The 22,915-nt window shown below is 34.4% G+C and overlaps 1 protein-coding gene across 1 annotated transcript; it reads left to right on the top strand.

Moving 5' to 3' along the window:
- Positions 1–6,422: 6,422 nt before the first annotated feature.
- On the top strand, positions 6,423–9,267 carry LOC113330090 (cysteine-rich receptor-like protein kinase 10). Its single transcript, XM_026576952.1, has 6 exons — positions 6,423–6,455; positions 6,557–6,670; positions 7,898–8,108; positions 8,214–8,451; positions 8,535–8,685; positions 8,776–9,267. The coding sequence occupies exons 1-6, from the start codon at positions 6,423–6,425 to the stop codon at positions 9,265–9,267; spliced, it is 1,239 nt and encodes a 412-aa protein (XP_026432737.1).
- The last annotated feature ends 13,648 nt before the right edge of the window (positions 9,268–22,915 follow it).

Below are 22,915 nucleotides of genomic sequence, written 5' to 3'. Positions count from 1 at the left end.
CTATCATTCAGCACTGTTTGACTAGCAAGAAAAATCTGAAAACACTGTGGTCCTAACAAGTGCTGACCCAAGAGAAGATCAATGGAGACCAAAGAAGTGTTGTCACCTCTTTCAATGGGCTCAAGTTGTAATAGGGGGCTTATGTTCCCATACACGTTTGTTGTTAAAACAGGCCTTCTTTAAGTGATCTGACAAGATGGCTGTTTTTAGGCGTACGCAAAAATTTCTGGGCATACTTAATAAAGATAAAAAGGGATGTCAAATAACAAAATCAGAAAGTTCCTTAGACAAATTTTTTTTATAATGTCAAATACGTCCTTTATGTATTAGTGTTAATAATCTGGATTAGTGATTAAAATTTTTATTTAGTGATTAAATAATTTTCAGAATTATAACGTTTGTTTGTATATATGAAAAATTTAGGGGGAAAAAAAAATTTATTGAGAAAGGAGACAATGAGAAGGAGAAAGTGAGAAATTTTATTTGTTGATTCAATGGAGTATGAGGAGGGTCATTATTTATCTAAAAACCTAATAAAATACACATCAACTACAACAATGATTCCCAAATGGCTGATTTCTTAGATTATGAGAATGATTTTACACAAACTCAAACTCAAGCTCAAACTCAAACACAAACTCAATATGATGCGTTTTATGAACCAAATCCATATGATGTAGTCATTGATGAGGAACCCAATGCTTCTAATACACATGTACACTTCTATACTATGCTTAATCTCACTTTCATAGCTCGAAATTATCAAAAGTTTTTATTTTTTCATTGAGGTTTGGCGAACCAGGAAGAGGTTCGCTTACATCTATGAGCCGAACCAATCCCTTGATGAACAGTTCAGCTAGCTGAAACTGTTTAGGTATGCGCCGAACATATATTTTCCACTTCCATCCCATTTTCTAGACACTAGTTCGTCCTGTATAAAACTTTCCTAGAAAGCCGAAGCTATTCCAGAGAGTTCTGAAATAAAAAATATTAATGGTACGGCTTATATAATGAAAATCGTATTAGCCTAACATACCATTAAAAATCATTTGGTACAAGTTCCAATGAGAAGTTGACCACACTCGTGAGATATTGACCTAGATTAATAGAAATTGATGAAAAAGTGGAAACATGCCTGTATTTGAAATATTTAAAAAAACAGAGGATTTCAAACTGACAAGTATTTCTCAATTTCTCTTCAATGAATTTGGAGTGTACGAATAAAATAGCTTAATGTTACAGCTTTACAACAAACGACCGGTTGACTTCAAATGAATTTGGGCAGAAGACGAGGGAAGGTTAGGCAGTTTTGCATAATATTTTTTTGTCTTTGTCGTATGGACCCTACTGCTGAGTCAGCTTACTATGAGATATACGGAATACTTGACTAGAGGAGGTTTAGTTAGTTAAAATTTTTTAAGGGAGGTTCTGGAAATAAGCAATCTTTGGAAGGGATCAAGCACCAAATACTGCAAACTATTAATAATATTAACTCAATCTAAAATCTTAAATAGCATCACCACATATAAGGGAAAAATATTTATTCAATATCTTTCATATTAACCGTCATTTTCTTTTAAAATAAAATATTTATGTGCATTTATAAAAATTCCTAATAAAGTTTCTAGCTACATAATAAAAGCAATATACTTTTTTTTTAAAATACACTTACATCCCATTTTCTAGACACTAGTTCGGCTTGTATAAAACTTTCCTAGAAAGCCGAAACTATTCCAGAGAGTTCTGAAATAAAAAATATTAATGGTACGGCTTATATAATGAAAATCGTATTAGCCTAACATACCATTAAAAATCATTTGGTACAAGTTCCAAATTCAACCCATTAAAATCAAGTAGATTTTATCTTCATCTTCAAGAGAATGAAAATACGAAGATAACGCAAAAAGAATGAGGTCATTCTGACATCGAACGAAGAAGTTATGGTCAAAACAAGATCGAAAGAATTGAGTCCACAAAGGGAAGTTTGGCTGATAACTCATCAACACGAGTCAGCCGAACCTAAAGCCTATAAATCAATATTTTTGAAGTGTTTACACAGATATGTTCGGCTTGAAAGTGATCCTATCGGGTTAGCCGAACCTGACAACCACTTGGGGTAAATTTCGCTTCTTAGGTTCGGCAGGGAAAGGCTGGGAAGGTATTAGCCGAACCTAACACTGTATTAACCACATGGGAAGTTCGTTCTATCGTTTATAAATGAATTGTCAGCCGAACTGTTCATAAGCACTTTCAGAACGAAGAACAATGAACAATTCGGCTCATAATTCATCTCGCTAATCAGCCGAACTTCGTTCTGTAACCATAACAAGTTCTAGTTTTTTCTCAAATAATCATATTTTATCAATCAAACCTATTCAATCAATCATAAACAATAAAATAAGAGATGAGTTTGTGATAAATACCTTCTAATTCCATTTTAGGATTTTTTTCAATCAGTTGAATTTTTGGTTCAATTTCAGATTCTGCACATTCAACTTCTATTTGTTCCTCGATTGATGGATTAGAAAAGGATTTAGAACGTCTACTTAAAACTTTTTGAATTGTGCAAGTCATTATATAGTTGAATTTCATCCATGATCAATTTTTACCAATCGATGATTGATTATAGTGATGGAAAAAAAATGTCGACGGTTCACGAGGGTTGATCAAAAGGAAGAAGGAAGAAGAAAAGATGTATATGATAAGAAACTGGTTTTGATTTTATTGGTTTTGATTTTAGTAATATTTTCATAAGGGTAAGGATATATTAGTAATTTAAATTGATTGAGGGTATATAAGTAACTTCACTATCATTAGTTACCCCTTATAAAGTCAGTCTAGCTAGATGAGAAAATAATTTTGTATGCCCAAATTTTTTTGTCTATGCCTAAAAACAGCCTTCCCTAACAAGGGGTAGTCGAAGAGGATTGTTAAAGATTTTTGAATTGGAGTGATTACGGAAGATTCTCTATAAATCAAAACTAGTTTCAAAGTCTCTGGAAATATCACATATTTCGGATAGATTTTTGCGATGACTATTTTGGCATAAAAATCTCCCAAAACTTTGAAATTTTCAAATCCGTGATTTGAAGTCTATAACTATTAACTTTTAAAGGACTTTCTAAAAGTCTCCAACCAATGACATAGAGATTTTGAAAATTTTAAAAACTTAAATAAAGGCTTATACACTACTAATGATGTTTAAGAACTCTTTTAAAGTCTCTGAAGATTAACCTGAAATCTAAGATCTCTCTAAAACTCCCAATAATTCTCGATCCACGACCCCCTTGTTCACAATTTCATTTCGATTCCCCAGCTCTCACAATTTCCGAGCATTGCATTTTAGGAATTTGAATCATCAAAATTGTTATGAAAATAAAAGTGATTCCAAAACAGAAGCTAGTGTTTGCATGTATTCATGTTAACTTTAATAACACAAGTTGTTAACATACATTATAGACATGCATGCATGATGCATGGTTTTTTCCTTTTCTTTTTTTTTGGGTGAGTTGTACATTTAGCTAATTTATGTACATGCTTTGGACACCAGAAATTAGAAATATAGATGTACGTCCTTTCCCTTTTTGTTAACGGAAAGATTAATTGTCCAAATATTTTTAAAATATGGTTTAAATGGACGAGTAAAAAATTAGTATGGGTGAAATGGACACCAAAAAAATAGCAAGAATGGAACTGGATTCATCTTGCCTTAAACTTAAAAAATAGTCAGATGAAACTACATGCATCCTGATGTAAATTAAAAATAAGAAAAAGTATTTGAAAATGGGCAGGATGAAACTGTTTACATCCCGGATATTTATATAATTTCATCCATTTAAACAGTATCAAACTTTACATGTCTTTTTTCCCCAGGAATTATTGATTTTGGTCTTTTTAACCAATTTTGTGTTTTGTTAATTTATTATTCTTAATGAGATTTAACCAAGATCACTACTTTGAATTATATGAGTAGAATTATCAAAAAAAGAAAAGAAAAAAAAGGAGTAGACTCAATAGAGCATATGTAGTTATCTAGCATCTATAGTGATGGAAACATGGAGTTAGAGCAATCACAGTGGGCGACTGAACTCAAATATTTGGTAAATGAACGAGACATAATGAGACGTACTATCAACTAAATCCCGACTATCGGCTAAATCCCAGATTATATTTGGTCTGGGACCAAGAATAAACCCAGATATAATCGAGCGGTCGTATAGTCCACGTCCCATCACCAGGCGAACGTATAGTCCACGTCCCACACCAAGGGAACGTATAGTGCACCCTGATCTTTTTTTTTCTTTACTGTGGGGCGTGGTTTATACCTCCGCCCCACTCTTTTCTCAATTCACTTAATAATGGGGCGAGCTTAATACCTCTGCCCCATTTTTTTCTTTTTTTTTTTCGAATCTCTCCCACACCAGGCGAACGTATATTGCACGCCCCGCACCAAGCGAATGTATATTGCACGCCCCACGCCAGGCGAACGGATAGTGTACGCTCGACCAAATTTAGTCTTCCACCCTTAACGTCATACACCAGACTAAACCTAAATTTTGGTCTTTTTTTTCCTCTTTGATCTTTGCTTATACTCGCACCACTGTAGTTGCCCTTACAACTTAGACAACGGTATAACTTGACTTTTGAGAGTCGTGATCAACTAATAAGACTTCTGGTAGCACACACATCATGTGGCCCAATTGGATCGTTACTATACAGAAATTTACAGTAATCAAGGTAACATATACACAAAAAAAAAAGAAATTTCATAGATTTGTCATATATAACCATTATGGGGAATTTCCCACGAGGTCATGTGAAGTCTAAGACGCAGAGCACTTTGATCATAAAGATTAGATCATTGAGCGGGATTCCCGGCCTAGGTCGCTTTGGCCTTTCTTCCTAGAAAAATCAAAGAAATTTTTGTCGTTGCTATAGTTTTTCTTAATTTGGGACCCCATGATTTGTACATAGTCCTCTGCGCTAGTATGACTTACTGAGACATAAGCGACACAATTTCCGAACTTGTGGAGAAAAATGATTTCTCTAGACTTAAGAGTGCATAACCAGCCCATTGGCGCTTATTAGGAAAACGAAATTAGAAAGGAACACATGATCATCCTAAAGAAAAACATGGGTTGTTTTAATCTAGTCTTTTCGATCTTCTTCTTCATCTACCTCTTTTCTATTTCTAACTTACTGATCATCATACAATTCACAACTGCACAGTCAATATATATTAATCATTTATGTTTAGGAGCTAATTACACAACGGGCAGTACATTTCAAACTAATCTCAATCTTCTTATTCCTTCGCTATCCTCTGCCAACAATTTAGGTATCATAAAAAAGGGATACTATAACAACACTGTTGGCAAAAATCCGGATACTGTTTATGGGTCATTTCAGTGTAGACGTGATCTTAAGTTAGATGCTTGTAAGAGTTGTGTTAAAATTGGTACTCAAGATATCAACGCAAATGAAAGATGTCCAAATTCTAAACAAGCAATCATTTGGTATAATGATTGTAAGTTGAGGTATTCGAATGAGTATTACTTTAATATTATGCAAGATAGTCCAAGCCTTTATTTAGTGAATTCCAATAATGTTTCTAATCCAGATAAGTTTAATCAAATCTTAGGTGATTTATTGAATAGTTTAGCAACAAATGCTATGTCTAACAGTGGTTTTGCTACTGGACATGCAAATCTTACGAATTCTTCCAAAGTATATGGATTTGTACAGTGTAGTGCAGATATATCTTCAAGTGACTGTTATCAGTGTCTTGTTGGAGCTATAGCTCAATTACCAAATTGTTGTTATGGGAAAAAAGCTGGAAGACTTTCGAGACCAAGTTGTGTTTCTAGATATGATTTAGATCCTTCATATCAATCAACAATTACTTCACCACCTCTATCATCTCTGCCAGGGTCAACGAACAGAACTGCACCAATCTGTAAGTAGTACTCCTTCGTTAAGGGTTAATCTTTGTTTGGTAATACCATCACAACAGAAATAAAAGTGTAAATTCTAGTGAACAGAGCATCGAATTCAATTTGGGCAGTGAATTCCTTATTTTTTTCCAGCGTCCCTTGTCTATCTGCGGTTTCTGATATATATGGGTCTACTTACACAATCATGATTTTATTGCTATAATATATCTGTTTATCATTATGCTAGTTAAGGTTGTTTTTTCTCATTAAAATTATCAAATCTATTCATAACTTCACTCCCTTATTAGTTGAAAATGTTCATATTCCTGCAGCCAGTGGGAACAACTCATCCAAACTTGCTATCAGCATAACTGTTCTTTCGGTTATCGCAGCACTTTCCTCCATTGGATTTTGTTTTCTATGTTTTATGAGAAAGAAAACATACACGGAGAAGTTTGACGGTAAGTAACCTTGATCCATGCCTCAGACATGACACTTAAGGACACATCTGACATATATGCTGCTTCATAAGCTTCTTCAATATATTTCTACTGCCGAGTAAAAAAAAAAGGATATACCTGGATACCACTTATTGTTGCATTTTTCATGAAGATGTCAATGAGGCGGTTCTAGAGACGGATTCCTTTCGGTTCAACTTCAGTACAATAAGTGCTTCAACAGACAATTTCTCAGAAGCTAATAAACTCGGAGAAGGTGGATTTGGCTCTGTTTATAAGGTATTGTATTCAAAATTATAAAATTGTTCTTAGCGTTTTACTGATATGGTCCCTTTCAAAAGTGGTTAAGAAATTCGTCATGGTGCTGTTTTAGAGTATGATACTTCATTCTAGTTCTAGCGGTTCATTTCTAGAATGAATTCGTATATGATAGTTAGTATTAGCGGTTTATTCCGTAAGTTGAACTCATAATAGTAGTTTATTTTGAAGAATGAAGTTATAATAATATTCCATTATATAATGTAGCTCAAGTTGTGGAATAAACGTGTGATAGGTGTTGGTATGGTAAAAAGAACTTATAATAGTACTTCATATCGTTGAAATGATAATTTATTTCTAAAATGAACTCGTAATGATAATTAATTATATATGATAGTTCATATCGTAGGATAAACTCGTAATAGATGTTCACTATGGTAGTTTATTTTATAGAATAAACTCATAACTGTAGTTCATTATATTGCTTCATTTTGTAGAATAAACTCATAATGTTTGTTTGTTATAGTACTTTATTTTGTAGAATGAACTTTTATTGTACTCCATTTTGTAGAATGAATTTATACGTTAGTTCATTCTAAGAATTCACTTATACTTTAAACTCACACGACTGTTCATTCTAACAGTTCACTTTGTAAAATGTACTAATATGACAGTTTATTCTGATAATTTATTTTGCAGAATGAGCTTTTATATTTGATAATTCATAGTTTATTTTGTAGTTGTTTTTAGCCCCAAGGTCACGTAAAAAATCAACATTTTGAAACATGGTGAAATGTAAGTGCTTGTCTTTGCATATATTTTCTTTGACAGCTTTTTGAAGATAAATAAATTGTTTTTGATTCGCAGTTCAAAAGGTACTTAACTAATTTTAGTTTGTTTTTATTAAAAGAGAAAAAAGTATTTGTGGCACTATTTTTTTTTTCTTTTTATCTGACGTGCTAACATTCATTCGTACGAAGAGATAATAATTTTTTTTTTAGATCAAACTAAAAATATATATTAAAAAAAGACATTTAAAAGAACAATAAGTTGTTCATTTGTAAAATTCCAGTTGACAAAAACTGCATGCAACTGATTTGTCTTTTACATTGCATTTGACCCGAGACATATTAGAGGACAAAACTGAGTCATGTTAAACCCGACACTTCCATTTGGAGCCCACTAAAAAACCTTTCCTGTTGGCTTACTGTTTTTTTTCTTCTTTTTTGTACTTTTTGATCTCCCCAGGGTACGCTTTCAAACAGGCAGGAAATAGCGGTGAAGAGGCTATCAAAAATTTCAGGGCAAGGTGAACGAGAGTTTAAGAATGAAGTCACCTTAGTAGCTAAACTTCAACACAAAAATCTTGTGAAACTTGTCGGTTTCAGCCTAGCTGGTGAAGAAAAACTACTAATCTATGAGTTCATGCCAAATGCAAGCCTTGATCAATTCCTATTTGGTTTGTCTCCTTCTGTTTTATCACATGTTAATTTAATATGGTATTTAAATTGTAGACTATAATGTTGACCTCAACATTTTGGTTTTGGGTCGGATGAATGTGTAGATCCGATTAAACGTAGACATCTTATCTGGGAAAGACGATACAAGATAATAGGAGGGATAGCGAAAGGGCTTGTTTATCTGCATGAGGAGTCTCGACTTAAAATCATCCATCGTGATCTCAAAGCTAGCAATATATTATTAGACATGGATATGAATCCAAAAATTGCAGATTTTGGCATGGCTAGGCTTTTTGTTCTTGACCAAACTCAAGCTAGTACAAACAGAATTGTTGGAACTCAGTAAGTATGAACTTTGTCTTTGTAGTAAGTGCTAGTACATAACAAACCAAATTAGGAGATTCTAATTCGTTTGGGTTTTGCAGTGGCTACATGGCTCCGGAGTATATAATGCATGGAAAGTTCTCTGTGAAATCCGACGTCTTTAGCTTTGGTGTCTTAGTTTTAGAGATTCTTAGCGGGCAGAGAAACAGCTGCTTTCATGGGCCAGATACTGCTCAGAACCTTCTTAGCTATGTGAGTACCAATAGTATCTTTCTAGCATCCATTCTTCTCTAGTTTTTGTTACTTGTGGAATGATTTAAATTGAGGAGAAAACTGATGCAGGCATGGAGACTTTATAAATACGGTTCGGCTGTAGAAACATTAGATCCAACTCTGAAGGGCACATCTTATAGAAGTGAGGCAATGAAATGCATCCATGTTGCGCTATTATGTGTTCAAGAAAATGCTGCAGATAGACCCACAATGCCCACAGTTGTGCAAATGCTCAACAATTCTCTGATCAGTCACGTATCACCATCACCACCTGCATTTTTCGCTGGTAGTATTATAAATATAGAGCCTCTGTCGACCTTACACCTTGGCGATAGTGAAGAACAAGGAAATGCGATTTACCATCCAATCACGGAAGCAGTAACATTAACATGGAGCGTGAATGAAGACTCAGTTACTGAATTATACCCTCTACCTCAATTATTATCATCGTTCATTCAAGAATTGGAGATTCCATTCTCACAACAATACTGTTACAATGATACGCAATTTACTTATCATTTGTATTTTGCACTTTCTGTCGAATTGGGGCTTGAATTTTAGTAGGAGATACGTTCGTATCAGTATATTTTGAATGTCATAAAATAGCTTTGATAGAAAAGATTTTATTTTTTACCAAATATGTTTTGGGATCTCCTATTTAGTCTCAGGAACACACAATTAGCGCCGCCGTGACTGTTGTAGCTAATGTAACGATCACAACCATTAACTTGGAGGATCTCTATAAGTTTTTTTTCTGTAAAGCTTCCGAACGGCACATACTCGCATGCTCCATGCGAAGGTACTGTGGTGTTTGGAAACAATATAAAATTATTATGTGGTTTATTCGTTCCTGATCTGCAATGCAAATTGATTTTTCTAGAATATCTAATTAAAAATTTGAGGTATAGTGTCACTTTTGACTGGTAAATTATGTGTGACACGGGACCGTACTGCGAGAATGGTGATTGGTGTGGGTGCGAAACGCATAGTGGAATACTCATTACTGCAAATCGAGTATCTATTGGAGAATATTATTGTTTCTGGTATAGACGTTTAGGTCATGCGCCTAACAATATTGTTTCTTTACTTCCGGGTACGAATAAAGTTGATTATCAAAAATTTCTTAATAAACCATGTGATATTTGCTTCAAAGCTAAACAAACTCGGACTATTTTTCCGGTTAGTGAGAATAGAGTTGATGACTTCATCGATTTAATTCATTGTGATGTGTGGGGTTGCTTATCCTACTCCATCTTCCTGTGGTCCACATTAATTTCTTACCATTGTCAAAGATTATTCTCTTTGTGTCTGGGTTTATTTGATGGCACATAAAACTGAGGTGGTGCAAAATTTTATGAATTTTTGTCTTATAGCTAAGACACAATATGATTGACATGTTAAAAAAGTGCGCCGTAATAATGGTACAAAATTTCTTACAAATTGTGATATGGCTAAGACATAATTTTATTGACAAGTTAAGACACATCCCTTTCTCTCGTCGTTTTTTAATGTCATCGGGCATCATTTATCTGATTTCAGGCAACGTAGAACGAACTGTAGGTGTTGAGATGGTTCTCTCCGGTATAACTTGTATCTTATAATCTGCATAATTCCTAAGTATTATGATTGATTGCGTGACTCATACAATCTGGATAGACTTTGGGAGAGTTGTAGGTTTCGCAGCTTGGACATCAGCTCGTATGCTCTCATTAAGATCTTTGGCGGCGAAGGTGAAATACCACTACTTTTAGACTGACAAAACAACTAACCTATTGGGTTTGAATAAGGTTTCCAGCTTTGCTGAGTAACTTTTTAAATTGTGTCTGATATTCTCTAACATAGCCAATTTGGCTTAGTTTTTTCAAGTCTCCAAAAAAAATTTGAAACTAAGTGTAGCCATACCTAACAAGTAAAACCTTTTTGAATGTTAGACAATTTATATATGGTTGTTCTTCTTTGAGAATTTGATACCACAGTCGAGCATTACCATCTAAATGATAAGACCCCCATGAAACTCACTCTTCCTCCAATACTGGATAGAAATTAAAGGACTGAGTTTCCCTGAATAACCAACTTGTAGGGTCTTCATTATCATTGTAAACTGGGAACTTGAATTTAACAGTAGTTTTAGATGATTGTGAATTTGTAGATGACTTTCCACCTTCACCAAGACCATGGTAGCCTCTTTCTCCACTTTGACGATGCTGATAATTTGAATCACAATCTCTCAATGATCTGTTGATGTTTTGATCCACTAGCAATTATAATACTTTGTCCATTTTTTCCAATCTGTCCACACGACTCTCTTTAGTATACCCCTCATGTGATTGACCTGTCTCTGACGCTAAAATATTATGCTCTTCAACCTCTTCAACAACATGAAGCTTGTTGTTACCATTACTACCTTTCTTAGTTGAAAAGGCGGGGGTCTGACAAACATCCCAATTTTTCGCTTAGCAATTTGTATGGAAAAACTCCAATACACTTTGCAAGTGAATCGACTAGACAGTCAGACTTCAAAATTGAAAGAAAATGTATTTAAGAGTTTATATCTCTGTTTTACAAACTAATCATCAAATCAAACAGACTAAGTCCGTGAGCCTGATTAATAGGTAAAACAACTTGAACGGTACCAAAGACCAATGTTTAAGTGTTAATCAACTCACTCAGCAACCAAAGGTTTAATTGATTAGACTTACGCATGACCTGTGATATTTTAATTATATAACAAAATATAATGCGGAATAGAAATAACATAGACACCGGAATAGAAATAACATGACCTGTGATTAGACTTAAGTCCAGATTGAATACCACATTGTACTAAGCCGCTAAAGACACTAGCCTAGTACAAGATAACTTCGGACTGGAATGTAGTTGAGCCCTAACCAATATCACACTGATCAAGGTATAATCGCGTTCCCTTACGCCCCTTGAACTACGCCGGATTTTTCGCACTTGATTCCCTTAGTTGATCACACCGAAAACCAAGAGTTGCTTCAACCCAAAGAAGAAGACTTCATAAACTAATCTGTATCACACAGAAAAGTATAAAATAGATAAATTTGTTTCCCACAAATATACCTATGATTTTATTACGTCTTTTGATAAATCAAGGTGAACAGGAACCAATTGATACACCATACTTATATTCCCGAAGAACAGACTAGTAATATCAATCACCTCACAATAATCTTAATCGTATGGTAGCGAAACAAGATATTGTGGAATCACAAACGATGAGACGAAGTTATTTGTGAATTCTTTTTATCTTGTCTATCGGAGATATAAAACCTCGAGAAAATCTTAGAGAGCATAGTACTCTACATGATAGATACAACAATATCAGAACACGCAACTACAGAGAAAATAGTTGGATCTGGATTCACAATCCCAATAAAGTCCTTAAGTCGTTAACCTATGGGGTTTTGATAAAAACCTAAGGTTAAAGGAGAATCGACTCTAGTCGTAACGAGTAACACACATGAAGTGTGGGGATTAAGTTTCCCATTTGCTAGAATTCTCCCTTATATAGTTTTCAAATCAAGGTTTGCAATCTAAGTTACCTTGGTAACAAAGCATTCAATATTCATCGTTAGATGAAACCTGATTTATACTCAAGCCAATATACTTAGACCGTTAGATCAACTTGGCTTGTTACACACAATTGAAATATACCCTCATTTAGGTTTGGGTAACCGTACCTAAACGTGTACACCTTGTTGGTTCATTCATAGTCAACCAAAGTTAACCACATGAGCACTTTCTTCTCAACCATATTCATCTCTACCCATACTAGTTCAAATGACCCAAATGAAACTAGTTCTTTGGAGTTGATTCAATTGTTATATCTCATAGAAGTATACAAGACACAATTAAATCAAAATCGGTTTTTGTTGATTCACATAAATCAACCATGAACACTATATCCACGGTTTGCAAGTAATTGCATTCCTTATAATTTATTGTATAGTTCATGTTTAAAACCGAAATAGAACATATCTGATCAAGGTATGCAAACGGGTGCGTAAACCTTAGGACTAGAGTTGGCTTCGCCAGTATGTGAACAGATACGCATACCAAAAGTTATTCCAAACTCCAGTAGAAAAAGTCGGACCCATACCTTACGCAAGTACGCATACATGTACGTGTACCGGGTACTCGAGTTTTCATAAGACAATGGATACGCATACGAGTATGCATACTATGACTCCCGGACATGGATTACACACATACAAGTATGCACACTATATGTAAACCAATAAATGTTCTATTCTCCTTTTCAATTACTAAAACATTCTCATAGGACCATAATAGTTGTTTACCACGAACTAATGTATCAAAGCAATTTTCAGATAATTGAAATCATGATCAATCATGAAGCATTCTGAGTCACATAACTTGGCAATTTTCATATGATTGTCTTTTGACTTTCGTCAAGAATGCAAGATGAACTTGGTTGAAGCTAAAAGATTACCAACACATATTTCGAGAAATATATAAGTGAGTTAAAACTTAGCTCGAAATATCAATTGTGCATAAAAGAAATCTATTAGCTAAAACGACTGTCTCTCAAGAAGGAGATAGAGAAAATGGAATTTTCAAGTGAAAGATGAGTTCAAGTATCCACATACCTTTTTGTCGAAGAAGTTCCACAAGTTCCTTTTGATAGTTCTTCGTCTTCAATTGATGAACTCCGTAAAGTCTAGGCTCAACCACACTTTCTATCTTATCCGAGACTTAGCTATATGTAGACTAGAAATCAAGACTTATATTTTTGATAACTAAACTTGAAAAAAAAGCTTGAGATAGCAACGCTTGAGAGTTCGACCGGACAGTGCTCTAACATTAGTGATACATTTGATCTCTTTACCTTGGTGACTATTATTATAGATGCGGAATTCAGAATAATAATAGACCAAAATTTAGAAAACATAACACACTAGAAACCAGATTCGAAGAAAATATCTTCTCTAGATTATGAACAATAAAACTATAATAATTTACTCTTTGTTACGCTCATAATCTCTCTAAACAGTAGTTAACCCTAAACTGTTTGCTAAGCTTAACACAAGTATGTGTAAACGAGCTCTCTTAGGTTTGTGTGTTAAACCTCCTTTTCTAGGTGTCAAACCACACTCTCTAGATATGTTTAGTTATTCTCAAATCTCTTAGGTATATATTTCCTTTTCTAAGAATAATTCCTTATCTAGGAATAATTCCTTTTCTAGGTATGTTTCCCTTTCTAGGAATATTACCTTTTCTTGGCATACTTCCTTACTTTGGTTTAGTTTCTCAAATCTCCTAGGAAGTTATTTTCCTTATATAGGAATACTTCATGAAATCAGTAATCCTGCTAAATTACAATTATATCCTCAATCCATCTTGAGGATCACTAGTTCCCGGGGAGAGAAAGATACACATGTATCACCCCCCTCCCCTCCTAAAGAACTTGAACTCTCCTGTGAAAGTTATATTTGGAGGTTAGGGAACACGGGAGTTCCTTTCACCCTGTTGAACTATCTCTCTTTGATGGGAACTTGACTTTGACTTCCAACTAGAAAAGCGTCCTTATCTTCTTGTTTTGTCTTAGTCACTCTTCACTCTGTAATGCAATCCTCTTCAAGTGGAAATTATCTACCAAACCACAAGTCTTCCACATGTGGAAAGATTATCTTGACATCTCCGTCATTATCCTGTAATGGTGGTTCAAACATCTTAAACCTTCCTAGGTCGTCTTCTTGTCTACTCGGCTTCTCGTCAAGAGAACGGATTAGGAGAATGAACTTTGTACTAGCATTCACGAACCGTTTTTCCTGAGTGGTTGTAATCAAGCTCGCTCTTTCAATAGGAGAGTTTATAGCTCGTATTACAAAAGCTTTCCCATCTTTGGTAAAAGTATACTTCTGGTTCCTCCTATGTAAAATCGCATCTTGATCCCACAATTAAGTACTACCAAGTACAACCTGACAAAAATCTAATGGAACCATATTGCATGTAACTTCATCAATGTATCACTCATCAAAAGCAAACTTGAGTGTACACTGATCTACAACCTGTTTCCCACCTTCCTTTGAAGCCACCCTAAATGATAGGGTTTCGGATGTTTCAAAGTCTTCAAACCCAACTTTTGTACCAAAAATGTGAAAGTAAATTATTCTGACTACCCGGGTCAATAAAAATATCTATAAGTGTTGTCTTAACCTGCATCTTAACTGTGAAGAGTCGTTCCCTAAGGTCCTTATTTTCTCCTTCCATAAGAGAGAGCTTTGAGTTGGGTTCCGTTAGTCCTTGGAATTCTATTGGAGATTGTACGACTAGTTTTTCCATCATAGCTTCTCTTTTATGTAACCCTTTTGGTTTTAGATTAGGATACTTCATCCAACACTTGTCGACAACATGTCCTATTTGTTTGCAATAAGTGCAAATTAAACCTTCTTTATACTTCTTATCCTCTTTGCTCATTTCATCTCCTTTAGCGACAAAACATCCCGACTTTACCTTGGTGTTTCCTTCAACATCAGATTTCTTAGGCCTATCTTCGATGGCATTAGCTTTTATGCTTGTTTCGGAGATAGTATCCACCAAAAATGTCTTCGAATCCTTCTGTATAGACTCATGGAACCCGTAAATATACTTCATTTAGATAACATGATCTTCCAAGTATAAATCAAAAACCATAGCTTGATTCTGAAATTTGTATGACTGCTTCAAGTTGTACCACTTGAATTATCTCTCCTCAAGGTATCCAACAAGATAAAAATGTTTCCTTAAAACTGTATTGAATCTTTTCCATAAAAATACTCCCTTACCTAGGTTTTGTCTTTGATAAGCTTTCCACCAGGTTAAAGCATGCTTTTGTAGCTTTAATGCCGCGAAAGCAACTAGACGTTCAATCCATTCATCCAATTTTTCTACATCGACACTCCCATCGTAAAGTGGAATATCAACAAGAAAATTAATTTTCAGATTCTTACCATGAAGTTTAGTTAATGTAGGACTTTTAAGAAACTCGTTTTTCTTCTTTTCTTCATCTCCATCTTCATGTTCTTTTTCTTCTTCTTTTTATTCTTCTTCCTCGTCCTCTTCTTCCGAAACTTCATTTGAAGGTGTAATCCTTTTCTTCATGTTCGGATTGGGTGTATGAGAACTAATACATTCAGTCAATTCTTCAAGGGTGGTTTGAATCAACTTCATGTTTGTTTGTAGTGTAGCCACATTTTCTTCCATAGTTTGCGATTCGCTTAACTTAGGATCATCATCATCTAACTTAGTCATCCTTGATCCCCTTGTTCTGCTAACGTCTGATAGCTTCTCGAGTACCTCACCAAGCTTTATATAAAGAAATCTAGTTAAAACCATAAACCACAGAGATTTATCCTAGAAACTAACCTTCCTCTGATACCAACTTGATATGTTTGGTCCCTTTACCTTGGTAACTATCTTTGTAGAGGCGGAGTTCAGAATAATAATAGACGAAAACATAACATACTAGAAACCAGATTCGAAGAAAATATCTTCTTTATATTATGAACAAGAAAACTATTACAATTTCCTCTTTGTTACGCTCATAATCTCTCTAAACAGTAGTTAACCCTAAACTGTTTGCTAATCTTAACCCAAGTATGTGCATACAAACTTTCTTAGGTCTGTGTGTTAAACCTCCTTTTATAGGTGTCAAACCACACTCTCGAGATATGTTTAGTTATGAGCTAAATATATCTATTCATAGGTTTTGTTTTGTTTCCCAAACCTCTTAGGAATCTATTTTCTTTTTTAAGAATAATTCATTTTCTAGATATATTTTCCTTTCTAGGAATATTATCTTGTCTAAAAAGTATTTCCTTATCATGGCATACTTCCTTACTTTGATTTGGTTTCACAAACCTTCTAGGAAAGTATTTTCCTTCTATAGGAATACTGCCTTAAATCAGTGATCCCTCCTATATTAATAATTATATCCTCAATTCATCTTGAGGATCACTAGTTTCCGAGAAGAGAAAGATATACTTATATCATTTCGGAATTCTTCAATCCAAAAGAAAATATCAAATAAGAAACAAGTTCTTAATAAGATTAATAATATCAATTTTCGTAGTACATCCTTACAGGAAGATCACGGTTCATATCACAAACATAATAACTTCCCAAACCAATCCGTAACCGAAAATAAGTAGTTATCACCAAGGTGTGATATCCTAACTGATGTCTGACTCAAACAATTAATAAAGGGGTAATTTTGCATTACTTCCCCCGTAAAGATTGATAATTTGTATTACCTCTCGTACAAATATTAAATTAGCAAAACCTCTTTTCGTCAATAATTATGTTTATTCCCCGGTTAGCCGAGTCATCATAAATATATACGTGACAAAAATATACATATATTAATCGAGGTAACCAAAATACCCTCCTCTACTAATTTAATATATTGATAATGACTAACCGATGGTGGAGATTTACCGTTACATACTTATTTTTTTCTTATCCAAATATATCTCCGGCCCAATCTTATGGACACCCCAAGCGCGGCGCCACCAACGAAAACATCGGCATTCTCCTTCCCGAATCAAAGAATACTGCAACAAAAACTTACCAAAAAAATTCCCGAAAGACTTCCTAGAGAGAATCACCACTCCAAAAGTGAAGTGTTCATATAGAGATATACGACAGGGAAGGTGTTGAAATCTGCACACATGAAAACCTCCCTTGGTTTCTACCCCATTTCCTCTGTTTTTCTATAATACTTGAATGACCAGTATTTTGATTGTAACCAGATGAAGGGATGCTGTTGGATATCATCCTCATTAGATGCACTTAAATTCATATTAGTTTCCGGTTCATACTAACTATATCTGAATTAGTTTAGTACCACCACCACCTGCGAAAGAAATGTTCAAACTCTTCATTTCTCATTTTCTTATCCAAACAATAATTTAAACATGGCAGTGACGCCCAAAACTCAAATTGAAATTGGACCAAATGCCTATTGCTACAAATTAACCTCACATATTAGCTATGCCAAGTTTCACTACCAAAAATCACTATTCGTACACAAAGTGTAAAAATTAAAGATTATTTCATCAGATTTAACATTCTCACCATCGTAAGTACTTGAGTCAAAGAAACACATATAATCAAATATAAGGTCAATTAGCTGCTGCTAGATATTGGTATGGGAAGAGGGAGAAGAAAGAAGACCCGATATAATTAAATATCTGATCTCGACAAAGAAACCCAAACCCCTCTCTTGGAATCGTATTTCTGAGTATGAATCAATCAAATTACAGTAAACCATTCCATGAAAACCTTATTCATTCTATAAATAAACTTACCGAAATTCAAGATGATCTCTCTGTAGTTGCTTCCATTAGATTTAATTCTATAAAACCCCTAACCATTGTGTAAAAAATTTATCGAAATTGAATTAGAACTCTTTTATAGTTGCCGATATTAGATTTGAACCAAAGGTTAAATGGAAAATCAATTAGGTTGCTCCTATGGAGTTTCCAAGTGTATTAATTTGATTTTGTTGATAAAGAAATATGAAGAAATCAGACTCCAAAATCTCAAATCAGAAAATTTAATTAGGTTTTGATATCTCCTCTTTTCTTTCTTTGTTTGGCATTCGGGTGTGAAAGAATAAAAAATACCACCGAGAAAGTGGGGATATTTTTGGTAGATCTGAGAATAATTAAGAAGAAGAATTGCCACGTGTATGTGAACGATGAGTCAGCTAGTTTGGTATGGTCCGAATTATTGACGAAAGGAGGTTTTACTAATTTAATCGAAAATAATGCAAATTACCCCATTATTCAAATACTTATTGTACATATACATGTATTGTGCAAGATCGCACATAACAAATTCTTATACCTAAATGTGTAGGGGTTTAAATATATAAAATTGGTTAATATATCTCTGCAATCTGAATTGGTTAAATGAAAATATTTCTCGACTACTTGTCCTCTGAAAAGGATGACTTCAAATCTGCTTCTGTAGTGGGAAGTTGTATTAGGGAAAATCGTAATAATTTCCGTAAGCATGGAATTTGGATATTTGTGCTAACTCTGGGTTGAACATTTGGAACCACCTTTGGGTCCCTGGGTTGACAACCTACATCAAGCTCTCAACTGGTACAAGAATTGAATGTAGCTTTTGTGAGTCAGTTGCTGGACCAAAATCAAAAAGAATGGAATACTCCAATAGGAATATGTTAAACCAACAAGATACTATTTGAAAAAGTTTCAATGCTTAAAAAAAAAAAAAAAATTGGTGTGGTAGATATTATTTATTCTCAACCAAATTTTTTCTTCTTTTTTTTCCTTTATCCTTATGTGAAACCTGGGCTTGGGCTCCTAATCAAATCCAGCCAGTCGGGCCGTCACGACCCGCCTACTCTTTTAATCCTTTAATTAGCAACCATCACCTATAAGGACGCTTCCGCTTCTTTTTGCGGATGACTGGGATCGACCCCTGCCCTTTCCCAAGGAAGAGGGGATAGGAACCATTGTTCCAAAGAACGGGTCTCTCAACCAAGTATATATGTAAACCAAGTGTGATTCAATCCCAAAACAAGGTGCCAAACAATATTTGGACACTTCAGATCACACCTAGGATTAAACATGGGATTTTTAATAATGTGCCCATGTGGGAAAATACATTTAAGAAAATGTCCACATTTTTTTCATAATTCATTTAATGCCCATGAATTGGCCTTTTTCGTCCCTTTTTTTCTTGAAAAAACGGGTAATGGATGTTAGATGACATGTGACAATAAACCGGCAATGTTGAAAGATATTATAGCCCCTGAATCAGTTATAACCGAGTTGGAACAGTAACTCAGTGCAAAACCGGCCCATGAATGACAACACGTACTCTTCATGTGCAAACTTTAGTAATGGTTGGTTGACACATGTCACGATCTTGTATGAAAAAAACGACGGCCCAGATTTGACCCCCCTTTTGTAACGGTCTTATTCTCTTTGAACCTGTACAAAATCAGTGGTGAACCTAAGTTCACGCAAATCATCAAAAAGAAGTCAATCACATACATAAACATGAGCAGAAGTGTAAAATATTCTGCTACTAGTAGTAAAAACAACAACATCAAGGTTAGTGAGGAAAAACAAGCAAACATATGTTTAATTTGTGATGTAAGTAGCCATGAACCAAAGGTTTTTCCTTGGATGTATTTTCGGTGTAAACATATACCTTGTAATGGCATAAGGAAAGTACTTAGATCAAACACAACAGAAACAAATGGTAAAATGTTCTTCAGGTGCTCAAATCCTACCTACATATACTTTGAATAGTTTGATTTAGCCATTAATGCAGTCAGAAGTGCTGAGATTAAGCTAACAATTGAGATATGTTGTTGTGCTTGTGGAGAAGCTGCTCAGTCCTTCAATAACTGCCCATTACATAATCTTCGGTGCTTCAAAACTCACTGCAAATCAAGGATGAATTTAAAAATATGTAAGAATGAACATAACTTCAACATAACTTACCTGACCTACAAAAGTTGTGATGCTTTTAGATGGGTTTCTGACCACCTATTCATTGCTTCAAAAAATAGTGTTATGGATTCAAGTATTCAAGTAAAAGAAATAAAAGAAGTTACAAAACACTTACAATGTAATCTGCAATATTTCTTTGAATTAATAAACTTTATTAATATTAAAAGGTAGTTCAAACAAACCATAATCACATTGTTTCGTCATCAGTAACCAGTTCATACCAAAAAGCAATTGAAACAAAAGAGAAAGGATCACAGATCCAACACTAATGAAACATACACACACATCCCTTGCTTCTTTTTTCCCTTTCCTTATATTCCCTTAGCATTTGAGACAGTAGCAATGTTTTGAGACATATAACCAATACCAGCAAAGGACTGACTGAAATTTTATGTGTTGCTAGGTCATGCAGAAGCAAACCTTTGAGTGTTTTGTACCGGAGGTGGATTTCCATGTGCAGAAGACTCACCAACATATGATGCTTTCCTTTACTTCTTTGCTCTATCCCTTGCAGTGTTGGTTTCAGGTCTATCGGTGTTTGTAAATGAGAAATCTGCAGCATGATACTCAGTTCCTGGCCTATATGCAGTTGAGTGCTTACCAACATCACCACCTTTACAAGTTCTCTTGTTGTGACCTTCTATGAATCCACACTGATTACACCTCCTTTTCTTTACCTCACCTTGAAGTTCATCATAACTTCTCCTTCTCTTGGTGGAACTTCTGGTAAATATAGGAAGGTTAAGTGGAGGAGCCTAGAACGGGGGAGCCGTATCACTGGCGAGTTCAATGTTTACATTATAGGATATTATTAAAACTAATGTTTATCCGTTACAAATTAAGAATCCATAATTGGGAGATATTACTACAAATTGGGAATACTCACGGTTATATGGAGCTGGATTTTGATTAAGTGGCATTTTCATCTTCGTCACAGGTTTTAATTTTTTTTTTTTTTTTTGTAGAATCAAGTTATGAGGGAAGAGAAGAAACCTAAAGTATCAGATGTGGGGTGCATGGGGAATGAACGTAGTTAGTTCCGCTGGAATTATATATAATGGCTAATAAACAACTTATGTCTGCTCATGTGTGGTTACTCCTTTAACTTAGGTCTGTCACTTCCATAATGAAACTAATCCATTATGAAACTAATTAGATTGATTAGATTTGAGATCTCTGTTGTCACTTCCATAATGAAACTAATCCATGAAAGTAATAATAATGGATAGGGATTGGTTTTCACTGTAATTATCGGTATTGGTTACCATATGAATGCATGCCGACAGTACTGTTTTATTGATGAACCCAATGCAGACAGTCTTAATTGGTACAATTTTTTTGTTGAGTACAAAAGATAAAATCGAAAGCGTTGCAGGCATCAGTGGATCGTTATTTTTTGAGTGGTTGGGGAGGTCATGTCGATCTGGTCACACCAATTCAAGTGAGAGAATCAACATTGAAGGGAAGAAGGGACTAATGTTGCTGTGCTGTTCACTTTGTCATGTTCTTTATCTTGTCTGCTTGTCCTTGGATGTGCAGTTAGACCGAAAACATTAAATAAATGAATATGGGGAATCAGTCCAGTAACCTGCAACTATTTGTGTGATGTGCTTCAGCATGTACCTGAATGGAAAGAAGGTTGCGAGTCAGGATCGTCCTGCATAATTACTTTTTATTAACGTAATAGGATCTCTTGTCACTTACTTTAGTTATTTCAAACAGAAAAAACTAAAAAATAAAAATCTAAAGTTTAATCTTAATACACTTAGGGCATACTCAAGAGTAATTTAGCAATTGCAAGAAAAAATTTGGATAAGGGGTTTTCAAATTATTTCATAATGGTTTTTTTTTTTAGCATATTTGATGATGCTTTAGTGCTCTGAAGTTCTTCATTCAAATTCTAACAAAATGTAAATACAATTTTACAAAGCTCATAATTTTTCCCGACATTGGCCGAGTTGCAGCTTAAAAATAGGTTACAAAATCAATAGAGACTGAAAACAAGTCTAATTCTATGTAAATTGCATATCATTTTCTAAAGTTGAATGAACGTTGCTTAAAATTCAAGTATTGACATCAAAAACGCTAATCACCTTAGAAAAGAGAAAGAAAAGCAATCTAAATATTTACTTCTGTATTGTCATCGAGCGTATAGTTCAGTTTGAAATTTCATTCACGCTCAGTGTCCCTAAGGCTAAGTCATATGAGAGAGATTGAAAGGTTAAATTGGCCAAAAAATGTTGCAAATCATGAAAAAAGTGTGGGAAAAAAGTTAAGAGCCTGTTTGGTATAGTTTTCAAAAGCAGAGAAAACATAAAACATGAGAAAACGCGTTTGGTAGGGACATTTTTAGAAAATGTTTCTATGTGTTTTCTGATTTTGAAAACAAAAAATTATTATTTTATGTGTGTTCTCTTTTTCTTTTTTTAGTTCTTTTTTTCTTTTCAGAACAAAGTAAGAGATCGTGGGAATGACTGCAAGTGAGTCATGACTAATATCACTATCTCTTAGACGAATCTTCACATTTGATCTGATTTAGTTAATTTTCCTTGTTTTCAAAAACAGTTTACCAAACAATTTTTAGAAAACGAAAACAAGGAAAAAAGGGTCTGTTTTTAAAATAGTGGAAAACTATTTTTGAAAAGTGTTTTTGAAAAACTGTACCACACAGACTCTAACACTTTTTCTGG

Source organism: Papaver somniferum, unplaced genomic scaffold (genome assembly GCF_003573695.1).
Source record: "Papaver somniferum cultivar HN1 unplaced genomic scaffold, ASM357369v1 unplaced-scaffold_117, whole genome shotgun sequence".
In the NCBI taxonomy this organism is placed as follows: Eukaryota; Viridiplantae; Streptophyta; class Magnoliopsida; order Ranunculales; family Papaveraceae; genus Papaver; species Papaver somniferum.
The sequence above is the reverse complement of the archived record's forward strand: the minus strand, read 5'-3'. Positions and strand labels throughout refer to the sequence as shown.

Bases quoted from the DNA above. Each gene is read 5' to 3' on its own strand.
- LOC113330090 (XM_026576952.1), top strand. From the start codon at position 6,423: ATGACACTTAAGGACACATCTGACATATATGCT. The intron at 6,671-7,897 runs GTATTGTATTCA...TGATCTCCCCAG, and splicing joins GATTTGGCTCTGTTTATAAG to GGTACGCTTTCAAACAGGCA. The intron at 8,109-8,213 runs GTTTGTCTCCTT...ATGAATGTGTAG, and splicing joins CCTTGATCAATTCCTATTTG to ATCCGATTAAACGTAGACAT.